This window comes from Schistocerca nitens, chromosome 4, assembly GCF_023898315.1.
Source record: "Schistocerca nitens isolate TAMUIC-IGC-003100 chromosome 4, iqSchNite1.1, whole genome shotgun sequence".
NCBI classification, from domain to species: Eukaryota; Metazoa; Arthropoda; class Insecta; order Orthoptera; family Acrididae; genus Schistocerca; species Schistocerca nitens.
Genome location: NC_064617.1, coordinates 269,496,109 through 269,518,275, shown reverse-complemented (window position 1 = coordinate 269,518,275; position 22,167 = coordinate 269,496,109). Strand labels below are relative to the sequence as shown.

The window sequence follows — 22,167 nt, the reverse complement described above, 5'->3', positions numbered from 1 at the left end:
ACTCTTGTAGGAACGTACGCTCTCGCAATCTTCAGCAGTAAAAAACCACACCGTGATGCAGAACGCGTCTGCCACTGGAGTTGGCTGAGCATCTCCGTGACGTTTTCTAACTTGCTAAATGAACCTGTAACGAAACGTGCAGCTCTTCTTTGGGTCTTCTATATTTCCTCTATCAATCCTACCTCGTACGGCTACCAGACTGACGGCCAGTATTCAGGCACTGGTCAGACGAGGGGTTTGAAAGCTACCGCCAATATCGATGGACTTCATTTCCTGTGGATTCTTCCAGTGAATCTCAGTAAAATTGGAAATTTGTGGTACGGTCTCATGCCTACACACTACTTAATGTAACTTAAACTTACGCTACGGACAGCGCACACCCATGCCCGAGGGAGGACTCGAACCTCCGACGGGGGAAGCCGCACAGACAATCTGTCTGACATCAACCTCACCTGCGATTAGTTTCTTGTGGTGGTTCCGCTTCAAAGTGTACTTATACTCCCAGATATTTTATGGATGTGACTGCTTCCAGTGATTGTTGTGCAATCGTTTAATCATACGATGACGGATGTTTCTGTCCAGTTACACACAACACTTCACATTTATGTTCACCGTCAGTTGCCAGTCCCTTCATCAAGCGTCGATCCTTTGCAGGTCTTCCTCCATTTCGCTACAGTTTCCTAGCGTTGTGACTTCTCTGTACACAACAGAATCATCTGCGAAAACCATACTGTGTATTCACCGTGCCCTGTGCTGCTGTCACTATGAGTAAATAAATTTGGGTATCAGTGCGTATCTGTCCTATTACACACGCCTTCCGTAAAATGCAGCTAAAGTGGGATTCACGGCCACATCAAAGAAGGTAAAATAGAAGACTAGCACCACTCCTGCCCAAGATAAATGTTCAGATGTGTTTGAAATCTTATGGGCCTTAACTGCTAAGGTCATCAAATGGTTCAAATGGCTCTGAGCACTATGGGACTTAAAATCTATGGTCATCAGTCCCCTAGAACTTAGAACTACTTAAACCTAACTAACCTAAGGACATCACACAACACCTAAGGTCACCAATCCCTAAGCTTACACACTACTTAACCTAAATTATCCTAAGGACACACGCACGCACGCGCGCACACACACACACACACACACACACACACACACACACACACACACACACACACGCGCGCGCGCGCGCGAGGGAGGACTCGAACCTCCGCCGGGACCAGCCGCACAACCGGCCGGTGTGGCCGTGCGGGTCTAGGCGCTTCAGTTTGGAACCGCATGACCGCTACGGTCGCAGGTTCGAATCCTGCCTCGGGCATGGATGTGTGTGATGTCCTTAGGTTTGTTAGGTTTAAGTAGTTCTAAGTTCTGGGGGACTGATGACCTCAGATGTTGAGTCCCATAGTGCTCAGAGCCATTTGAACCAGCCGCACAGTCCATGACTGCAGCGCCTAAGACCGCGCGGCTAATCCCGCGCGGCCCCAAGATAAATCTTCTCCTATTAAACTCGGGCCTAAATTCGAGGAAGAAATTTCTGAGAACGTACGTTTGGAGCACAGCATTCATTGTATAGAAGTGAATTATGGACCGGGGGAAGAACTGTAAAAGGAGAGAATCTAATCGTTTGATATGTGCTATAGAATGATGTTGAAAATTAAGTGGACAGATGAGGTCGGACTGAAATGGTTCTCCACAGAATCGGCGAGAAGAGAAATGTGCGGAAAACACCGACAAGAAGAATCGCCAGGGTGATAGGAAATTTGTTAGGCCAACAGGGAATGACTCGCACAGTACTAGAGGGAGTTGTAAAGGATGAAAAAGGATAGCAGAAGCAGGGGGCTTAACTACAGTAAGGGGGGGCTCTGGGGCAAGTACTCAATTTAGGGAGCGGAGGAGGAGGTTTAACAGATTAGAAACACAGAAACAGTTAAGGGTTGCATACATTAGAGACCAAGGCGTCGCTCTTACGTCAGTGCTTCCTTCCCGGTAGAATTCCGCGAGTAAAGAGAGTCTGAGAACGGTGGTGATGCGGTCGCTTCCTTACTGAATCGTGTAGGACTGTGCCTTAGTACGACAGTTGAGTGCACGGTCTTGCTGTTGTAAAGTAGCCCTGACAGGGCGAAATGACCGATTGTCTGGATCACATGGCCTCTGTCGAAGCTGTCTTTCGTGAATGTAGAGGATATAAGACGAAAATTAAGTGATGCATTATATGTAATTGCAAATGTGCTTCATAAGATGAAGAATGATGTCTCGAAAATGTTCGATGCTATAGCCCACGTTTCAGACAAAAGACACACAAATTTCGCCCACTGCAAATAAAATGGTTGTATTATTGTTTATTCCACCTACACCAAGAGAAAATATATATGCTACGTCAGTGGAGAACAAGACACAGAGCAACGTCAGTTTTATGTTCTTGATACTAAAAGGGGATATTTGTGTATCTTTTGATCATGAGAGCATGCGTTTATGGGCCACTTGTCCAATTGTACAAGACAACACACCTGACGGATGAATGCGCAGAAAGAAAAACGTTTCGTAAAATCCATCGCCGTGGATAGAAACATAGGATAAACTGCGTCGTTCAAGTCACTGACGGCTCTTGATGCACAGAATTCTCTAGCAGGATTCGAGGAGGTACTGTTGAATAAGGTGGGAGAAGATTCACCACAAGCACCTTCACACTTACCCATCAAATGCACAGGATCAGAAAACTAATTACAATGTAGAATAATTTACCAAACAAACAAAAATAGGTAACAGAATACTGTAAGACAAAATAGAAACGAAAGTTAATTTGAAAGAAGTATATAAGTGTGAATATCCGTCTTAAAATATGAAACGGTAATGAAATGTATGTGTTTGATAAATTCAGGTTTTGTCTTATTTAAATGATTTTGCCCTCATTTTTGTACCTGTAAAAATGGTCATACGATGAAAAAAATCCTTTTATTTCTTTTTATATTGACAGTATACACAATTCTTCTAGAGCGTAAGTATTTTCTGCTACAATCAAAGGTACTTCGGTAGTTGTAGTGGAAATGAAGTTCTTATCAATACCATCTCTGTTGGAAATAAGAGCCAAACCTCATCACGAAGTTTGTTTATATACCCCAGATTTTTGTAACAGGTGAATGGTATTAGCAAAAACTGTATTTGTTTGTGTATGTCCATAACTTGCTTCATTCCTTTGAATACATCTGTAATTGCGAATAAATTATATTAATTATTGGGTAAAAAAGTGTCACATCAAATCCATTTACTAGCTCTGTTAGCCCCTTGCCGTCCTAAACCTCTTCAAAGTGCTTCTTTACTATTTTTATTAATAACTTTCCATGCCCCATTTTTATAGATGTTGAAAGCTTTGTCTAGAATTCATGCGCATCTCCAACGCTTTAAATGCTATAATCATTTTTTAGTACTTTCCATTGAATTAACAGAAGTGTAACAAAGCATTTTCTTTTAACACCTACTACAGCACTTCAGTCATTACACTGTTACTCGTTAGAATTACTTTTTTCAGAACCTTAAGAACCTCGATGAATCTTTTAAGTGCATAGTTGGTGTCTTACCTCCGAGCACGACACGTTGGGTATAGTGCCTTTAGCATTACTTTGGAAATACCCACGGCACAATTTTTTAAACCATACCATTGCAGCTTGTGGAAATAAAAAAATTCAGAGACGCCCTCAGCTCTGTTTTGGTTACCCTTTGCAGAAATTTTAAGTACTAAATATAAATTGTGATTAGCACACTGGACAAAACAGGCGAAGTAGTAATTCCTTGATTAGTTTTTGTGCATCATTGTCAAAGTCACCTCAAAACATTGTAAAACTTCTCACATTCCACTAATTTTGACAGTGTAATGACCTGTAAGCACTGCGGAGGTAAGAAACAGAACGTTGTTACACTAATTCCATCGAAAGCCTAGACAAAAAATGCGTGACTTTCTTGACTCTGATTTGATAAATTTTACTTATTAATTACATGTAATTACAACGATGAGATATATTACGTTCAGTAACGCAATGGGAAGTTTCCGTAATCGTGTAATGTACTAGTATAAAATATAAACTTCTCTATGAATTTCTGAAAGCCCCTGGGAGCGGGAGCTCTTGCGCCATGCAAGCAAACGGATCTGACAATGCAGAGATGGAGGCCGTCAGTGGAGACGGAGTACGATAAAATGCGGACAGAGCTAGCAACACCCAAAGGAAATGACTTCTGAATCAAGCCTTCCACACTGACTACAGCGTAAGCGGCCGGAGACATTCTGCTGATCCGAGGAATCACATTGATCGCTTTTTACATCCATCCCTACAATTCTATTAGCCCTTCCTATAAAATTGTTTAGCTCCGAGTCACGCTTTCTTCTAGGCAGACGACCATAGCTTAGGAATCTGCATGCGGCTACCATCTTTCTTCCATGAGGATGGTGTGTTGGCAGAAATCAAGTGCGTGCTGTATTCCTGTCAGCTGTCTGTGAGCTATTGGCACAGTCGGAACAGACGAATACCCATTTAGCGTGAAATACATTTATGCCTCTCATACTTTCAATTTTTCCACTTTAATTATTCACTGTAATGTGTTTTCCCGCCTGTCATTTGGGCGCTAGAGGGCACTTGTATTTGGTTGTCCCAGACTCGTTACGTCCATGAGGGGAAGAACAGATTGGAGTACATCCAATAAAAAATAGATGTCAGTGTAAGGACTACCATGAGATGAAGAGTATGGCACAGGAGAGGAAGTCGTGGCAGACTGCATCAAATCAGTCAGAAGGTTAACACCTTCCCTACTCGCATCTCACAAAAAAGACTCCCCAGTACTCAGGCTCATATTACACTGTCAAAAATATTTGAGATATATATTACTTGGATCTCCTCCCAAACTCGTAGATAGATTTCAAATTTGGCACACAAACTGCAGACTTGACGAGTATCAATACTGTGGGGATTATAACGTCCTAGCTCCAATAGGAGCAGAGATATGGACGAAAACGCGTTTTTTTTATTTTTTCAGCCCCTGCCGTATATGCTACCTTGCACGACTGGTTTCTAGTAGTAGTAGTAGTAGTAGTAGTAGTATCAGCCTGCTGTGCTGGGGTACATGTGCAGATGGCCACAGTTAGAGGAAGGTTGAGATGAATAGATGCGGGGGGTTGGGATGGAGGAGGGGAGTGCAGATGGATAGGGAGAGACGGAGGACGAGATGGGTAGGGAGAGACGGAGGGAGGGTCACACAGAGAGGTGGGAGGAAACGAACATATTGGTGGAGAGGAGGGAGTATAGGGGGAGGGGGCAAGAGGGAATGGACAAAGATATATATATGGACAGGGAGAGTGGAGGAGGAAATGGCCTGGGTGAGATGAGAGAGGAGGTGGACTAGTAGTTGAGCAGGATATGGGATATGTGGAGAACTGTGTGCCATACAAGAGTCGAACGCAAACGCAGGCAGAGCATCGGGAAGAGGCTAGTCGTTTATAAAATGTGAGGACCATGTTCCCAACTTCTATAAGAGACCTTGAAAGTACCCCAGTATGCAGTCAGAGATTTAATAAAGCATCTTTTATAAGACCTTTGACATAGTTGCTTTCCAGTGTGATACAGGCATAATGATTAATTAGCACTACGTCATGTTAACTGACATCCGTAGTTACATCTCTGAACGTTTCAGTCTTTGACTCTGTCACGCGTCATGTGGTCATAAAAGGTAATGTAGTCTCAATCTGTTTCCAGCTGTGAAGACAGCTCACCAAGAGCCATGAGTTCCGTAGTGAGTCAGGATCGTTTGCGATCCTCGTGTCTTTATGGGCTTGGAGAATCTTTATCATTTTCTGCTACCTTCCCTGAATGATGCTGCTGTTAAGCTTAGTGCATTAGGAATGGCTTGGCCCAAGTGTTCAGTCTTCATTGCAATGAGAGCCTAAATGCGGAGGACTCTCATTTTCTTACACGTGTTACGAAGCTGTCACTGTAAATATGGATTTCTCCCTGCGTCACCTTATGACTTGGCACCCGTTTGTAACCGTGGCCCGCGGTCAAAGGAGATCGACTAGTCACTCGCTTGTTCACGCCCCGTAGTGCCCAGTCAAGCATAGGCGCGTCATCTGTGCTGCATCCTTTCTATCACGTTTGTGTTGCATCTGTAGGTATCCCTTCTCCAATGTGACGCCTACACCAGAAAATGGACAATGGCTGCCAGTTAAACTACTATTCAACAAAATAAATTCGACACTCTTGCGCGAGCGCTAGGGGCAAACTCTGAAGAAAGAAACCTACCTGTACACTGAAGGCTGGTAAGTGAATAACCTTCCCAAATTATTCTACGTCCGGAGAAAAAATGTCCGTCACGTTATTTATGCGTCTGAAGGCCAAAATGCACGCCAGTATATTATCTTTATGGACATTTTCCGTAAAATAATTATACGATCATAGGAGAGTTAAACTCTGTTGTTCGTGAGGTAGCTGTCACAGAATGTCGACGTACATATTCATTGCCCCTATTTTTATTATTATTATTATTATTATTATTATTATTAAGAGGAGTGAAGTATATGGTATTTTTTTGGGGTAAGAGCATCGTTTCTGAAACCCGACAGCGGACAAGACGTAGAAGATAACGCAACGAGGCATGACGCTGTAGTATCGCGGCTGTTGGTCAGTAGGTGAGCTGGTGTTCGTTCAAAGAGCGCCGCTAAAATTCCGCTGTAATTGAAGGACGCAGCAACTTCTGTGACGTGTGCTGGGGCTCGGCGTCACAAGTTCACGCATGCGCAGGATAGGCCGTGGCGGGGGTGGCGGCTGAGACCAACAGGTTGACGGCGCCGCGCTCCCACCTGTGGCAAGCGGCCGCGCGCTGAGCGGAGGAAGCAGTTACCTCTATGCACGTACCGTATATAAGATTTTAAATTTCTTACAAATACGTATAATGCATAATCTGCCAAATTTCTAATTCATTAATTGAATACAAAAGAAGCAGCTCTATTGCCTAAGGGAAAAAAAAACGCAGTATGCTCGAAGTGCCAACAAATTTACGAATAGGAAGTTTTAAACAACCCTTCAGCATTGTTGAACCAAACGACGAAAACGATAGACCACAGAAAGGTAACAGTTCTAACCGGAGTTGGACACGAACCTGTAATTGTAATAGTTAACATAGTATTTATTCACTAGATGGGCCAATATTGCATTACTTCAGGTTGGGGCTTCAATTTCAGTGCTCTTGACTATCGATCATTTTCTTCATGTTGAGTACCACAGCCAGGAATTTCTTAAATGACAGTGTCATGGTCCCAACTCGGCTGTTGCTTCATTAACATCTATTTAATTTATTATGTTTCGCACAGTTGGCAAAGTGCTCTAGGTACCGGCTGCATGTGGTATATCCGACTATAAGCAGCTGACATGATTGTCCCGAAAGCGAGAACATACATGTGCAAGAATCAAGTTTAAAATAGTGTGTTTATTTGAATAAGTAATGGTCATCGTTGAATCTATTATCACTTTTATAAAAGACGAGTTTTAGGAGTGACGGGGGAACGTGTTCTCTTACGAATATGAAATATGTAAACACTATTAACAAAATGAAGTTGCCCCTTTAAGAGGACTAAATGTTTGTTGATAGACTTCTTAGTAAGCTAGGAAGTGGCATAACTTTTAAAAATGATCTGGCTTCCACAAATTTAAAATTTTTGGGAGCAGCATTCTCTAAAACAGAAATGGTCGTTTAGCAATTGCTGTTGTTACAGCCACTACTTGTGAGTGCTACAATAAACGAAATCGCGATCGTAAATAACTAAATGCATTAAATAACAGCCCAAGTGGAAAAAATGTCATTTCTAAAATCTTTTTATTATAGACTTGTTTAAGATATGTGATATCATTTCTAAGGAAAACACAACTAAAATTTGCTGCAGCAGTGGTTTAGAGCAGGTGCTGCGCTAAACATGCATTAGCTAGCTATAAGGTGCCAAATTTGCAACGCATCTGGGAGTATAGCAATTAAACTAGTGATTTAAATTCTTGCATTTGGTAATGAAATTAGTACCATTTTGTTTCGGGCTGTGTAAATAAACGCTTTCATTTGAGTGGGAGAGTGTAATAAAAAATTGCAATCATACAGCAACGTTCAAACTCCGTAGCCTGTTAAGGACAAGACGAGATTTTGTTCCGTTTGCCAGTTAACTTTAGGAAATGTGACTTGCAGTGAAAGTACTACATACAACAGTATATTTTACACAAGTCTATGCGGTGCCCTTGTGTCTGCAAATGTAACGTGGAAGAATATGGAGGATGCGATTCTTAGGACTTTACTTGGAACTAGATTACGAGCATGAACATTTCTATTGCGTTATTAAGGAAACGTATGTTGACCCATTTTATTCGAAGACCACAGACCCCTGCGAAACACGTTTTTAATGTGGTCCTGGGAAAAGTGAATGAAAGTGAATGTGGGACGCTTTTCGGCAAACAAGGGCGTTCAAGTGTTGCTCTAAATGTGCGCCATGAATTGCTTATGTGTAAGTTATTTATTTGTTATTGACATTCGAGTATCAGAAAAAGTTGCAGCAGTGAAAGGAAGCGAATTTCCACTGCGTTTTGACGTTATTAAAAATATTAATAGATTGTTGTTCAGACTATTGATTTGTAGGTATTTTATGGCCTAGTGAAGAGAATGAATATAAGTTCCTCGCCATGGACACAGATTATCCACAGCGTACATAAAGAAAGCAGAAGGATAGCTTACGGCTTTTTATTCCAAACTGAACAACGTAACTATTCTGCACATGCCTGAGTGGCAGAAGGATTAAGAGTCTTGCATCCTGAAGTGAATGCTGTCATTTTTAACGTAAATAACGTGTTCATTAAATCGCTTAAGAGAATAAAACTTCTTAAGCGGATGTTTCCATAAGCTTGGGTGCATTTCGAACGTCCTTTATCTAGTTGAGCATCGAGCGCGAGTTAGCTGAGAGATAAGCCACTCGACTTGTTTCGGCAGGTTCGCGGTTGAAACCTCCGTCCGGTCACACAGATTTGGGTTTTCCGTGATTTCCAAGAATATTTAAGGCGAATAGATTCCCGGAATGGCTGTCGTGAAAGGGTACGGCCGATATACTTCCCCATCCTCTAGTCCCTAATGAGTTCCTCGTCGAAGGGAGGTTAAATGCTAATTTTCCTTCTGTTACTAGTTGGGGTTCGTGGCTTGACGCTCCTTTCTTCTGTTGTGGCAACTTGGAAAATGTGACGGTGGCCCGTTTCTCGTAGTACTATGAAATGTTTGAGCGACCATGTCAGACTGGAGGAACTCAGTGTCATCCAAACGTTTTTGACATTTACTGAAGAGACTAGACTGCTTCTTAGGCGACATCCTCTCACGTTCGTCTCCGTGATGTGTGACCTAAACTTTTCATAATCCAAAGCATGTACATGATCTAGTAAATATTCTTCTCCCTGTGGACTAGACGATGACGGGAACGTAGCCTGGCGCATGTCTGCCCTCGTGTTCGTGAGTCGGTCTATTTCAAGATAGACCGCCGCCGTTGGCGCGGAGAACTTCTGTGGACGTATCTCGCTACTTCCGTCTCACTGGTGTGGCCAGCGATGCTTCGATAGGAAGGAGCATGTTTTTGGTATCGATAGCAGGCGCCGGCACTACGCATGTCCACTAGATCACACCGATGATACGTGGACTCAGAAATCTGTGATCCATAGGCTGCCACCCGGTACTGAGCTGCTACCGTTGTTGACAGTTTTAGTTTGGCGTCGTAGGGCAGTTGACGCAATGTAACGATCCTAGCACTGAGTTGTACACTGAGGTAGTAAATTTGATAGGATAGTGGGACACAGGTGGCGCAGATGTGTTGTATGTGCACCATACGTCCCTGTGCCAGGTGCAGTTGGTTAGGAGACCTTCTTACAAGTGGTTGTGCAAGTGATTCTTGTAACGTGAAATGTCGTCGTGAGCTGCCTTCGTTCGAAGAGGGTATGGTCGTCGGTGCCCGACGGATGGGAATTTTGATTTCGGCAGTGGAGCAGGAATTCGGCTTCGCACGTTCAACCTTGTCCAGGGTGTATTTTGAATGGCTGAGTGAGGGTGTCACAGTCCACAGACCAACTACAGGCCTTCCAGCAGTCCTCGATGACCCTGACGAGCGACATCGGAGACGCATCGTGAGTAATGACGAAAGGGCAACATTGCAACAAATCACGGCTCATTTTAGCACAGGCCGTGCTAGGCACAACCTCCCAGTGGACAGTCCGTAGGAACATAGGTTCCATTGGGTATGAGAAGCTGCGCTGCGTACAGGTGTCACTGTTAAACCAAGGTCTGTGGGCACAACGGCTTGCATTTGTCGCCTATCACCAGAGATGGACACGAGCAGTGGCGTAATTTGATGTTGACGGAAGAATCACGATTTCAACTGCACCACGTCTACAGGAGACACCGTGTGTGGCGCAGACTACATGAATCGATGGATTCCCCCGACAAGAAGGCGTGGTCCAAGGCGGCGGTATGTGTGTTATGACCTGGGGTGCATTTTCCTGGTACGGTATGGGCTCCCTAGTTGTTCTGGAAGGGACTGACTGGTCTCAACCTGACGGTTCTGAGGTGTTTCAAGATGATAAACACGCCGTCACATCGCTCCCACGTCCCCTGGGACTGGTTCCAGGAACATAAAGTCCAGGGACTGAGATGGCCACCCTCGATGGCCACACCTTCGAGCATACCTGGTATGTCACTGCGAACGATTTGGTGTCAGCCGCTTCCAGCGAAGTATCAGGGGCTTTCAGACTGTCTTGCACGGCGCTTCACTGCAGACTGCAGGGCCAGAGGAGGCCCCAAGCGATATTAGGTGCCTGACCCGTGACATTTGAAAAAATCGCTGTATAACGTGGTCGACCCTGGCGACTCTGTTGAACATTCCTTCCCTTCTCCACAGCCGCAAAAGACACTCTGAGCCGGTCTAGCGTTGACTGTAGCTGACAAATGATCCAGCCTATCGTAATGACATCAAAATGTGTTCCCTATCCCAGCGCACTTCGCCACGTCTAGAACACTGTATGCCAAAAGCACACGACTCGCATTCAGAACCAATACACCAGACACCGTTATAGAGACGCTAAATGGTCTTGTCCGGGCTTCCCAAGTATGTCATCTAGCCCGCACTGTGTCGCTAATACGCAGAGTATTGTTTTTTTACGAGTGATGTTTAAGGTCCGATATTTCCATATACGATTCGGGAAGTAAGCACGCTAAGCCTCGAGACTCGTTTTGCATCATTTTCGAATGTTTCGTACTGTGTGTTAAGGGTGTGACTTTTTGTGATTGCAGGGGACCAACGGGCCTCGACCGAACTACGGTGGGGCCAGTAACGGCAAGGCTGGGGGCCGCGGGCCGGTGGCCAGCCTCCAGCAGCCGCAGCAACAGCAGCCGCAGCCGGCGCTGGGGGGCGGCTACCGCGGCGCGGGCGGCGGGGGCGGCAGCTGGCCCGGCGGCAGCCAGTACCCCGCGCTGCGGTACCCCGCGCCGCAAGCGGCCGGCCAACCCGGGGGCGGCGGCGGAGGCGGCAGCGGGCCGGCGGCGGGTCCGCAGCCACAGCCCCAGCAGCAGCCCCAGCCGCAGCAGCCCAACGCCGCCGCCTACAACTCCTACCCTCAGCCAGCGGTGAGCCTCACAACTTTATGTCTAGCTGGGGATCGTGGGGACCTCAGGAGACGGTTAAACACCGCCTCCATTTCGGCAGAAATTTCTTCAGGTATGCCACTCGTCGACGATTAGACACCGTGAAGCTTGAAATGGCGACGATAATCCCAGTCATTCCCTTTACGATTGAACGTTCGGCAAAGGGGGCTCCTGCGTGCAGTGTTATGAACAAAACTGTTGTCATGTTACAGGACGAGAGTGCCTACAGTATGTTCGTCATGAACCTGTAGAAACAATGGCACCACTTGGTCACAGAGGATGTGGAAATGTTCCGAGGTAACAAAAGTCGTGGGATAGCGACGTGCACATATACAGATGGCGGTAATATCGACTACACAAGGTATAAAATGACCCTAATTTGGCAGGACTGTCATTTGGAGTCCAGTGATTCGTGTGAAAAGATTCCCGACGTAATAATGGCCGCGGGACGTTTATTAACAGACTTTCAGTACGGATTGGTAGTTGGAGGTAGACGCTTGAGACATTCCAATCGGAAATCGTCAGAGAATTCAACATTCCCAGATGCACAGCGTGAAAAGTGCGCCGAGAATACCAGATTTCAGGCATTACCTCTGACCACGGACAACGCAGAAGCCGACGGCCTTCACTTAACGACCGAGAACAGCGGCGTTGCCGTAGTTGTCAGTGATAACAGACAAGCAACACTGCGTGAAATAACCACAGAAAGCAATATGCGACGTACGACGAACATATCTGTTCTGACAGTGCGGCGCAAAATGGCGTTATTTGGATATGGCAGCAAACGAATGACGCGAGTGCCTTTGATATCAGCACGGCATAGCCTGCAGCGCCTCTCCTGTACTCTTGACCATATTGGTTTGACCATAGGCGACTGGAAAATGTGGCCTGGTCAAATGAGTCTCGAATTCAGTTGATAAGAGCTGATGGTAGGGTTCGAGTGTGGCGCAAACCCCACGAATCCAAGTGCTGAAGTTGTCAACAAGGCACTGTGCAAACTGGTGGTGACTCCATAGTGGTGTGGGATGTGTCTACATGGAGTGGTAGGTTATCTGGTTCAACTGAGCCTATCGTTGACTGGAAATTCATTTATCTGTACGTTGCCATTGCTGGTGCTTGCGACAACCTTGGATCCATATCCATGCCGATTTGGAATCTTCTGTAATGACGAAACGTCACTCTTTTATTATCCTTTTTAAAGGCGACCCCAGAAGCTCATTTTGTATGTCCCGTTCCTAATCTTAGAGAAGGAAGTCGTCTCAACAAATCATTGCATTATTCACATTAACAGGATCAGTTCTTTTACAGAGTGAGACCCATTGCGCAGTAGTTATCTTTCGGAAGTAGATGGTAAATGACATCCGCAGTTTTATATGAAGCATTTGTGCATTCAGCAATAACACACTGATTTCTACTTTTGCTAAAAGAAGAACAGTTAATAAGCACCCACATTCTATTTATTTCATGGCAAGGATGTGGGAATCTGCTTGCTGTAACAATGCACCTGTAATGTTGCAGCTTCACACCCCTCGCTTGCCGTATTCCTAATGACGTTGCACCGTTTCGTCGTAAATCTGTGCAGCAAGCCAAAATGGCATCCCGATCTAAACCCCATCCAATACGAGTGTGATATACTTGATAGACGTGTTAGCGGGTGTCCTGTTCCACAACAGACTCTCCAACAACTTTCAAGGATTCTAATTGAAGGATGGGGACGGATGCCACAGGATGACCTCCATAGATTTAAATGGTGCATGCCACGCAGGTGCCGGGCAGTGCTAAACGCTAACGAAGGACATACACGCTATTGAAGCCCTAAAAGTCCAATGAAAAGCACCCAGGATGGCGGGATGAACGATTGTTTCCACTTTGTTTTCGGCACCTGTCGGACATTTCAGTTCTTGTTATGTAAGTGGACTAGGATGTAATGATATATTGTTGTGTACTAATTCGTGAAAGATAAAGGTATAATTTAGTAACATACCCAGTCCTCTATTATAAATCAGTGGAGTACGGCAGATGCGCAAAGTCAAGTTCCCCCAATTATTTTGAGCAGTGTATTTTGTAAAGCACAGTATGTTCCTTTCACAGGAAATTACCTTCACGTCTGTCGATTTCGATCCGTTAAGAGCGAAGTGTTAAGGTCTGGCTCCAAGGAAATCTATTTCGATACTCCGTAAGCTCGTATTATTTTCACAAACCGGCAGTGTGGGACTATGTCAGATGCATTCCTGAAGTCTAGGAACAGGGCATCAACCTGGACGCTGATTTGTACATCACTGTAGATTTCATGGAGGAACAAAGCGAGCTGAGTTTCGCATGATCTCCGTTTGCGGAATCCATGTCGATTTTTATGAAGGAGATTTTCCTTCTCCAAAAACGTCGTGATGCATGAGAATAATACATGTTCCATAATTGAACAGAACGTAGGTGTATAGTTACACTACTGGCCATTACAATCGCTACACCAAGAAGAAATGCAGATGATAAACGGGTATTCATTGGACATACATATTATACTAGAACTGACATGTGATTACATTTTCTCGCAATTGAGAAATCAGTACCCAGAACAACCACCTCTGGCCGTAATAACGGCCTTGATACACCTCGGTATTGAGTCAAACAGAGCTTGGATGGCGTGTACAGGTACAGCTGCCCATGCAGCTTCAACACGATACCACAGTTCATCAAAAGTAGTGCCTGGCGTATTGTGACGAGCCAGTTACTCGGCCACCATTGAGCAGATATTTTCAGTTGGTGAGAGATCTGGAGAATGTGCTGGCCAGGGCAGCAGTCGAACATGCTCTGTATCCAGAAAGGCCCGTACCGGACCTGCAACATGCGGTCGTGCATTATTCTGTTGAAATGTAGGGTTTCACAGGGATCGAATGGAGGGTAGAGCCACGGGGTGTAAAACATCTGAAATGTAACGTCCACTGTTCAAAGCGTCGTCAATGCGAACAATGGGTGACCGAGACGTGTAACCAATGGCACTCCATACCATCACGCCGGGTGATACGCCAGTATGGCGATGAGGAATACACACTTCCAATGTGCGTTCACCACGATGTCGCCAAACACGGATGCGACCATCATGATGCTGTAGACAGGACCTGGATTCATCCGAAAAAAAGACGTTTTGCCGTTCGTGCACCCAGGTTCGTTGTAAAGTACACCATCGCAGGAGCTCCCGTCTGTGATGCAGCGTCAAGGGTAACCGCATCCATGGTCTCCGAGCTGATAGTCCATCTTGCTGCAAACGTCGCCGAACTGTTCGTGCAGATGGTTGTTGTCTTGCAAACGTCCCCATTTGTTGACAGGGATCGAGACGTGGCTACACGATTCGTTACAGCCATGCGCATAAAATGCCTGTCATCTTGACTGCTAGTGATATGAGGCCGTTGGGATCCAGCGCGGCGTTTCGTATTACCCTCCTGAACCCACCGATTCCATATTCTGCTAACAGTCATTGGATCTCGACCAACGCGAGCAGCAATGTCACGATACGATAAACCGCAATCGCGATAGGATACAATCCGACTTTTATGAAAGTCCGAAACGTGATGGTACGCATTTCTCCTCCTTACACGAGGCATCACGACGACGTTTCACCAGGCAACGCCGGTCAACTGCTGTTTGTGTATGAGAAATCGGTTGGAAACTTTCCTCATGTCAGCACGTTTTATGTGTCGCCACCGGCGCCAACCTTGTGTGAATGCTCTGAAAAGCTAATCATTTGCATATCACAGCATCTTCTTCCTGTCGGTTAAATTTCGCGTCTGTAGCACGTCATCTTCATGGTGTAGCAATTTTAATGGCCAGTAGTATATGTACATGTATCATACTACACATCTTGCGGATTAAACGCCTCATTGAGCCATCGGTGCGCTCGACGCTGCACGTAATTTGAAGAGAGAGAAAATCGCAACTCCTCGGACCACACTACATACCGCTGTCGGCCACTGTCGCCTATTTTTTTTTTTTTTCCTTTATCCACTGACAATCTGCCGCTGTGACAAATGTCGTTTTGCGAGGTACCCGACTCCTATTTTCCATTGCACACAATTCCATTCGCAGTGTTAGCACGGAAACTGATGGGCCTGCTTTCACTGACAGCGGCAATTAGTGCCGCATTTGAAATCGATTGTGACTGACAAGGAGCGACACTCGTCTCCCGTCCATGTCGTGTACGATCTTTTTATTACCGCTGTCCGTACACTGTCATCCGTGGCTGCGAGTGATACACCGCTCTTCGTAGGTCCATCGGACGGTCCTCGTTAATACACCACCCACTTGAGCAAGTTCATTCACTGTGTGCTCATCGGCACGTACAAACACGATAGCTCCATACTGTCACGTCTAAAAGTTATTGCGCTTATTCCATACAACCGACAGGCTTACACACACCGCTACACCGCCATGAGTTGCATCAGCGATGCAGGATCACGTTGAACGCCTGGTACCAGCCGTTCACCATCTACAGCACTCCGAAGCGACCAGTGCGCTCATTTAAAAGAATGACCAATATTCTGTCTGGTAAGCTTACGAGGCAAGGAAGCGTCCATGATGTACACTCTAAGACAAAAAGAAAAACGACGCACCACGAAGGAATCATCGGAATGGGACGGAAATCGGTTGATACGATCACTCGCACATGTACATACAAACAAATAATTTTCAGAAAAATTGGATGATTATTTAAGAGAAAAAGCTTTACAAATCGTCAAAGTCAGTAACTTGTTCTTCTATCTCTGGCCCTTATGCAAGCAGTTATTCGGCTTGGCACTGATTGCTAGGGTTGGTGAACGACGTCCTGAGGGATTGTGCCAAATTCTGTCCATTTGATGCGTTGGACCGTCAGAATCCCGAGCTTCTTGGAGAGCCTTGCCCATAATGCTACAAACGTTCTCAGTTGGGTAGAGCGCCGGCGACCTTGCTGGCAGAGGTAAGTTTTGACAACCACGATCACAAGCAGTAGAAGCTCTACCCGTGTGCAGTCGGGCATTATCTTGCTGAAATGTAAGCCCAGGATGGCGTGCATACCGCTTTGCTTTAAGGAGCAGCGGATGAAAAATGGGTCCTCCTACGAAAAGAAATGGCATCCCGGACTAACACACCTGGTCATCAGGCCTCATGGCTGGCGACAGTCACCTTGGTATGCCACTGCTCTCAAAGGCGTCTGCAGACACGTCTTCCTACTGGAATTTCATTGACTGGAGTAGAATTGTCATCAGTGATGAGTCTCACTTCGACTTGAGCCCTGATGACCAACAAAGACGTATCTGGAGATGTCCCAAACTGCTGTGCGATACCAACCTGACTGTCGCCCGCCATTCTGTCCGAGAAACATAAGTGACGATCTGGTGTGCCATTTCTTTTCATAGCAGGATCCCTTAGGTTGTCATCTTCGGCACCCATACAGCGCAGCGGTACGTGACGATATTCTGCGCCCCGTTTTGTTGTACTTAATGGCAAGCCAACCTAGGCTTAAATTTCTGCAAGATAATGCCCACTTGCGCAAGGCGAAAGTTTCCAGTGCTTGTCTTCATACTTGCCAGACCCTACATTGGCCAGCAAGGTCGCCGGATCTCTCCCCAATGAGAACGTTTTTAGCATTATGGGCCCGGCCGTCCAACCATCTCGGGATTTTGACGATCTAACGCTCCAATTGGACAGAATTTGGGACGATATCCCTCAGGAGGATATCCAAAAACCCTGTCAATCAGTGCCAAACAGAATAACTGCTTGCGAAAGGGCCAATGGTGGACCAGCACATTATGGAGTTTCTCACTTAGTGGAACTCTATCTCTTGAATAAATCATACACTTTTTGAGTGCATCTGAGGATGAGTCGCGGTATTGCCACTTGAGTTTTAAGGCATCATATCGGTCTAGGATCGCTTCACAAAGCAAGACTTATCTTTTGCTTTCACTGTGGTGAGCACAGTATCTTTTATCTGAGCAACAATTCAGCTATGTATGGGAGTCGGGATCTGAGGACATGAGATTCAGGAAAGACTGTCTAGCTACAGGTGTTTAGTACCTACTTCTGGTAGAGAGCTTGAGAACGAGGGTAGTACAACAACAACAACAACAACAACAACTACTACTACTACTACTACTACTACTACTACTACTACTACCACCACTACTACTACTATTAATGGATGTGTGTCAAGATTACTAAGCAAGTGTGCCAGGGCCAGTATGAATACTACTGAAGTCGCTACGTTACCATTTTCGTCTACTTGCCTGTGGTTCGTATGTGAACTTTCAAAGTACTCTGATCTAAGTCTTTGTATACTAGTGGTTCCTGCTGAAAAACCTGAAAGTAGCCTGTAAACTACCCCAGATATTATTTGCCCTTTTTGGAGTAGTTGCTAACGCCAAACTTGAAGTGATTGATAAAAAGGCCGGTGTTTTGACAGTTGTAGTGTTGTCAACACATTCTAAGTGCATGGGTGAGCTGGTGGTGGTTTGGGGGGGGGGGGGCGGGTTGCATCTGCATCTACTTAGAATCTGCAAAGCCTCTATACGGCGATATTCACCGTTATTATTTCAGTCTTAGTGTCACAGTGGTGCAGTTTCTACGCAGTGTGACAGTGATCGCCTTTGTGTTGTTCAGGGAAATCAATGCAACATCCACGAGGATGACCGAAAAGAGAGTGAAATATATTCTGGTCTGTTTTAGACACTGGCGCTTTTCCAGTATGAATCTGATCCAAATTCTGACGATGGACAAAATTTTCGAAACAATTAGTTACCTGGTAAGGGGACGGGGAAGAGCGCTGACGAAATACAAATCCTTGTCATGAGACTGTGCGTCTGTGTACTTCACTAACTTTTGAAAATCAGATCAGCTCTGTGCTTCCTCCACCTAATTTTTTCAGTTGTGATCTGTATCACTCGTTTAACTTTCTTCTACTCAAAGACTAGGTTTTTCGTGAGATCTTGCTTTCATCGGTACTTCAGCGTGTTGGTAATCAAAGAAAACTATCGCCCAAGTGCACCATGTACTATGATCGTGAACTCCCCACTAGGAGGCCACATTTTATAATGCTACCGATTAGTTATTTCATAATGTGATCCACTACTTTTAGGATTATGGAACGGGAAATATAATTACAGTCTGTTGATTATTAGCACTGATAAAATAATGAACTGATACGACGCAAGATTATGACCGGCGATCGCGCAAGATTATAATATCGTGTGGCAGAACGGCCTGGTGCCAAGTCTTTCAGTTGGACACCACTTCGGCGACTTACGTGTCCCTAACCTACCCCAGTAAGCATCAATGCCGCTTGTGGCGTTGCGTACACGTAACGCGGTAAGGGAAGTACGTAAGCGGAGCAGAGACGAATGGGGAATTATTCTGGCGACAATGGGGACAGTAGATGGGGAATCCACTGATATGAGCGATTTTGACAAAGGGCAGGTTTCTACAGCCGGCCGCCTGGCAACGAGAACATCGGAAACGGCGAAGCTGGTGGGCTGTTTGCGTTCTACTGCCGTTAGCACCTGTGGAAAGTGGTGGAAGGACGGTGAAACCACGAGTAGAGGCGAGGTGTCGGGACGTCCATGTCTCACCATAGAAAGTCGGAAGCTTGCCCATTCTGTAAAGAAGGGCGGGCGGCGATCTGTGGAAGATTTGTCGTTAGACTACCCAGTGCTGGTGCAGACGGACACGTGTCACAACCCACCGTTCACAGCACATTGCTGAGCGAGGCGCTCCGCAGCAGACGAACCGAACGTGTTCCCGTGTTGTTCCAACGACATAGTTAACAATTGCAGTGGGCACAGGCTCATCGACACTGAGCCGTGGATCAGTGCAAACGTGTCGTCTGGTCGAATGAATCACGTTTCTTTTTACACCACGTGGCTTCCATGCGAACTGTGAAACTAATAGAGGGTAAGCTGCGTACTACGTGAACGTTATTGCAGACCATGGCATTACCCAGCAGGATGACTGTTTATGTCACAGGGTCAGAATCGGCAACTTCGGTTTTAGGAGCGTGGTTGTCGACGCACGTTGATGTCTGGCCTCCAAGTTCTCCTGATCTAAACACGATCGAACACATCTAGGTCGCTGTTGCGCGATGACTCCGGGCCCTTACAGCACCTGCCCGTAATATAAGGGAATTACGTGCCCTTTGCGTTGACATGTCGTGCTGCGTACTTTCGGAAACCTATAATGGACCTTCCGTATACATGCCACGCATAGTCGCCGTTGTAATGCGTTTAAAATGAAGATTAACACACTATTATGCTCATTATATCTTCTTTGAGCCAGGATCTATAGCCGTCATGAATTTTCCTGGAGCTTTTGTAGTTCAATGAACACTTTTTAACACTGCACGGTGTCATTTCAGGTAGACCTTCAGAAAAAACCGAGAATGAGACTGGGAAACGAACGTAAAAAAATTGTCTCATCATACATAAAATATGGCTGACACTCTATCGCTTAGACGAATTAACGTTCAAGATAGCTGTTTAGACAAATGACACATAGTAAGACTTCCAAAACAAAATTTATTCGCGGCATATGATTTCTTTAACACAGTAAAGTTTAAGAACAGAAGGTGTCTTTTAGTATTTTAACACTGACTAGCATTTAAGACAGGATAGCGCGTGTGCGTGCTTGGGGGGAGGGGGGGGGGTTGCGTGCATGCGAGTTAACGTCGCTTTCATTTGTAGCCGCGAATTGTGTATCCCGCTATAGTGCCGCAAGATCAGCTGTGTAAGCGCACAAACATTCCTTTCTCAACTTCTCACTTAAACACTCTTGCACAAGCTGATAATACACGAGGAAGGGTCCGTACGACGTCATTCAGATTTGCCTGTTACTTGAAAGCAGCACGTATTTATTTAGCGTATGCCACTACACATCATTTTATGCTTCTTAAAAGTGTTCATACAAAGATATACATAAAAGCACTATTAAATATGTTATATAAGAAGTATAAAACATACAGATGATGGGCTGTACAATTAAATACAAACATCAAGATTATGTACAAAGTCATTTTCGGCGTCTGTTGCCATCAGAGAATCACTGAACTTGCCACTGTACGCTCTTCTGTCGCACCCTTGGACTATGTGGCGGATGGCCTGTCTGTTGGCCCCGCAGTCACTGCTGGGAGTTGTTTTTCCCCATCTGTAAGGAGTATCTGCCCATCTTCCGTGATATGTGCTTGTTCTGTTAAGGGGTGACCATATTTTACGCGGTAGTTCATATCCGGGCTGTCTCTCAATGATGCAAGGGAGGGCTTGGCAATGCTCAGGGCACATCTCTCGCCATTGTTCGCTCCAGGCCTGTGTTGCATTAAAGTTTATACTTTGCATTTCCTTGGCTGTTATCATTGTTGGATGTCTAGACCGAAGTCTGTTTCTTTCCAGGTCAGGCATGTCGCAATGTATAGGGAGCTGGGCGTTGTCGATTATCTTCCTATATACCCGGAGAAGAGTATTCTCCCGACGTAGGGCCGCAGGTGGTATGTGGTTCAGAATTGGCAGTCAATGTGTTGGGCTTGATCTCATGGTACCGCTGTTCATCCAGACCGGAGCGCAGTACTCCGCGGCCGAGTAGACCAGTCAGAGTGCCAACGTGTGTAGCGTGTCAGCCGAGGAGCCCAAAATAGTGTCGCATAGCTTCTGGAGGATATTATTCCTCATACTTAGTTTGGCTGCAGTATTTTCCAGATGTCGTTTATAAGTGAGCGCTTCGTCCAAAGTGACTCCAAGGTACTTTGGATGCTCATTAGATCGGAGCAGATTTCCCTCTAGACGAACGTCAAGTTGTCTGCTTGCTAATTTATTATTGAAATGGAAACATGTAGTTTCGGTTTTTGTAGGATTTGGCTGTGATCTCCATTTACGAAAGTATGTACTTATGTCGCAAAGTCAGACGTCAAGATTGTTTCCACGACCTCGAAGACCCAATCGTCTGTGTACCCAAACTTCCTGGAAGATGTGGATGATATATCGGCAGTAGAATAATCGTTAATAATAATAGTTTCATTTGCACACCTTCCCGCCAAAGAGGCTCCTTCTCGTCGCCGGATGCTGCTGGGATATTGATGAAACTATGCATTTTAAAAAAATGGCTCTGAGCACTATGCGACTTAACTTCTGAGGTCATCAGTCGCCTAGAACTTAGAACTAATTAAACCTAACTAACCTAAGGACATCACACATCCATGCCCGAGGCAGGATTCGAACCTGCGACCGTAGCGGTCGCTCGGTTCCAGACTGTAGCGCCTAGAACCGCACGGCCACTCCGGCCGGCTATGCTTTTAAAAACTGAAGGAAACTCTTTCGTGTTGCTTGCACGGAAATCTTATATTGCATACACGCATAGTTATTGTCTCGAAGTCTTGTGTGGTAGTCTAACTGTTCAGGAGAGCCCATTCGCGACCATAGTCATCGCTCGTCATTCAGGCGAATTCAAGTGTCCCGGTCAGGATCATAAACA

At 45.5% G+C, this 22,167-nt stretch overlaps 1 protein-coding gene across 1 annotated transcript in view; it reads left to right on the top strand.

Annotated features, from left to right (window-relative positions):
* LOC126252246 (protein alan shepard) overlaps positions 1–22,167 on the top strand; it is a 429,590-nt gene that overhangs the window by 229,405 nt on the left and 178,018 nt on the right. Inside the window, exon 2 of the mRNA XM_049953120.1 lies at positions 11,341–11,673. Coding sequence (XP_049809077.1) covers positions 11,341–11,673 — 333 coding nt within the window. The remainder of the gene's footprint in view (positions 1–11,340; positions 11,674–22,167) is intronic.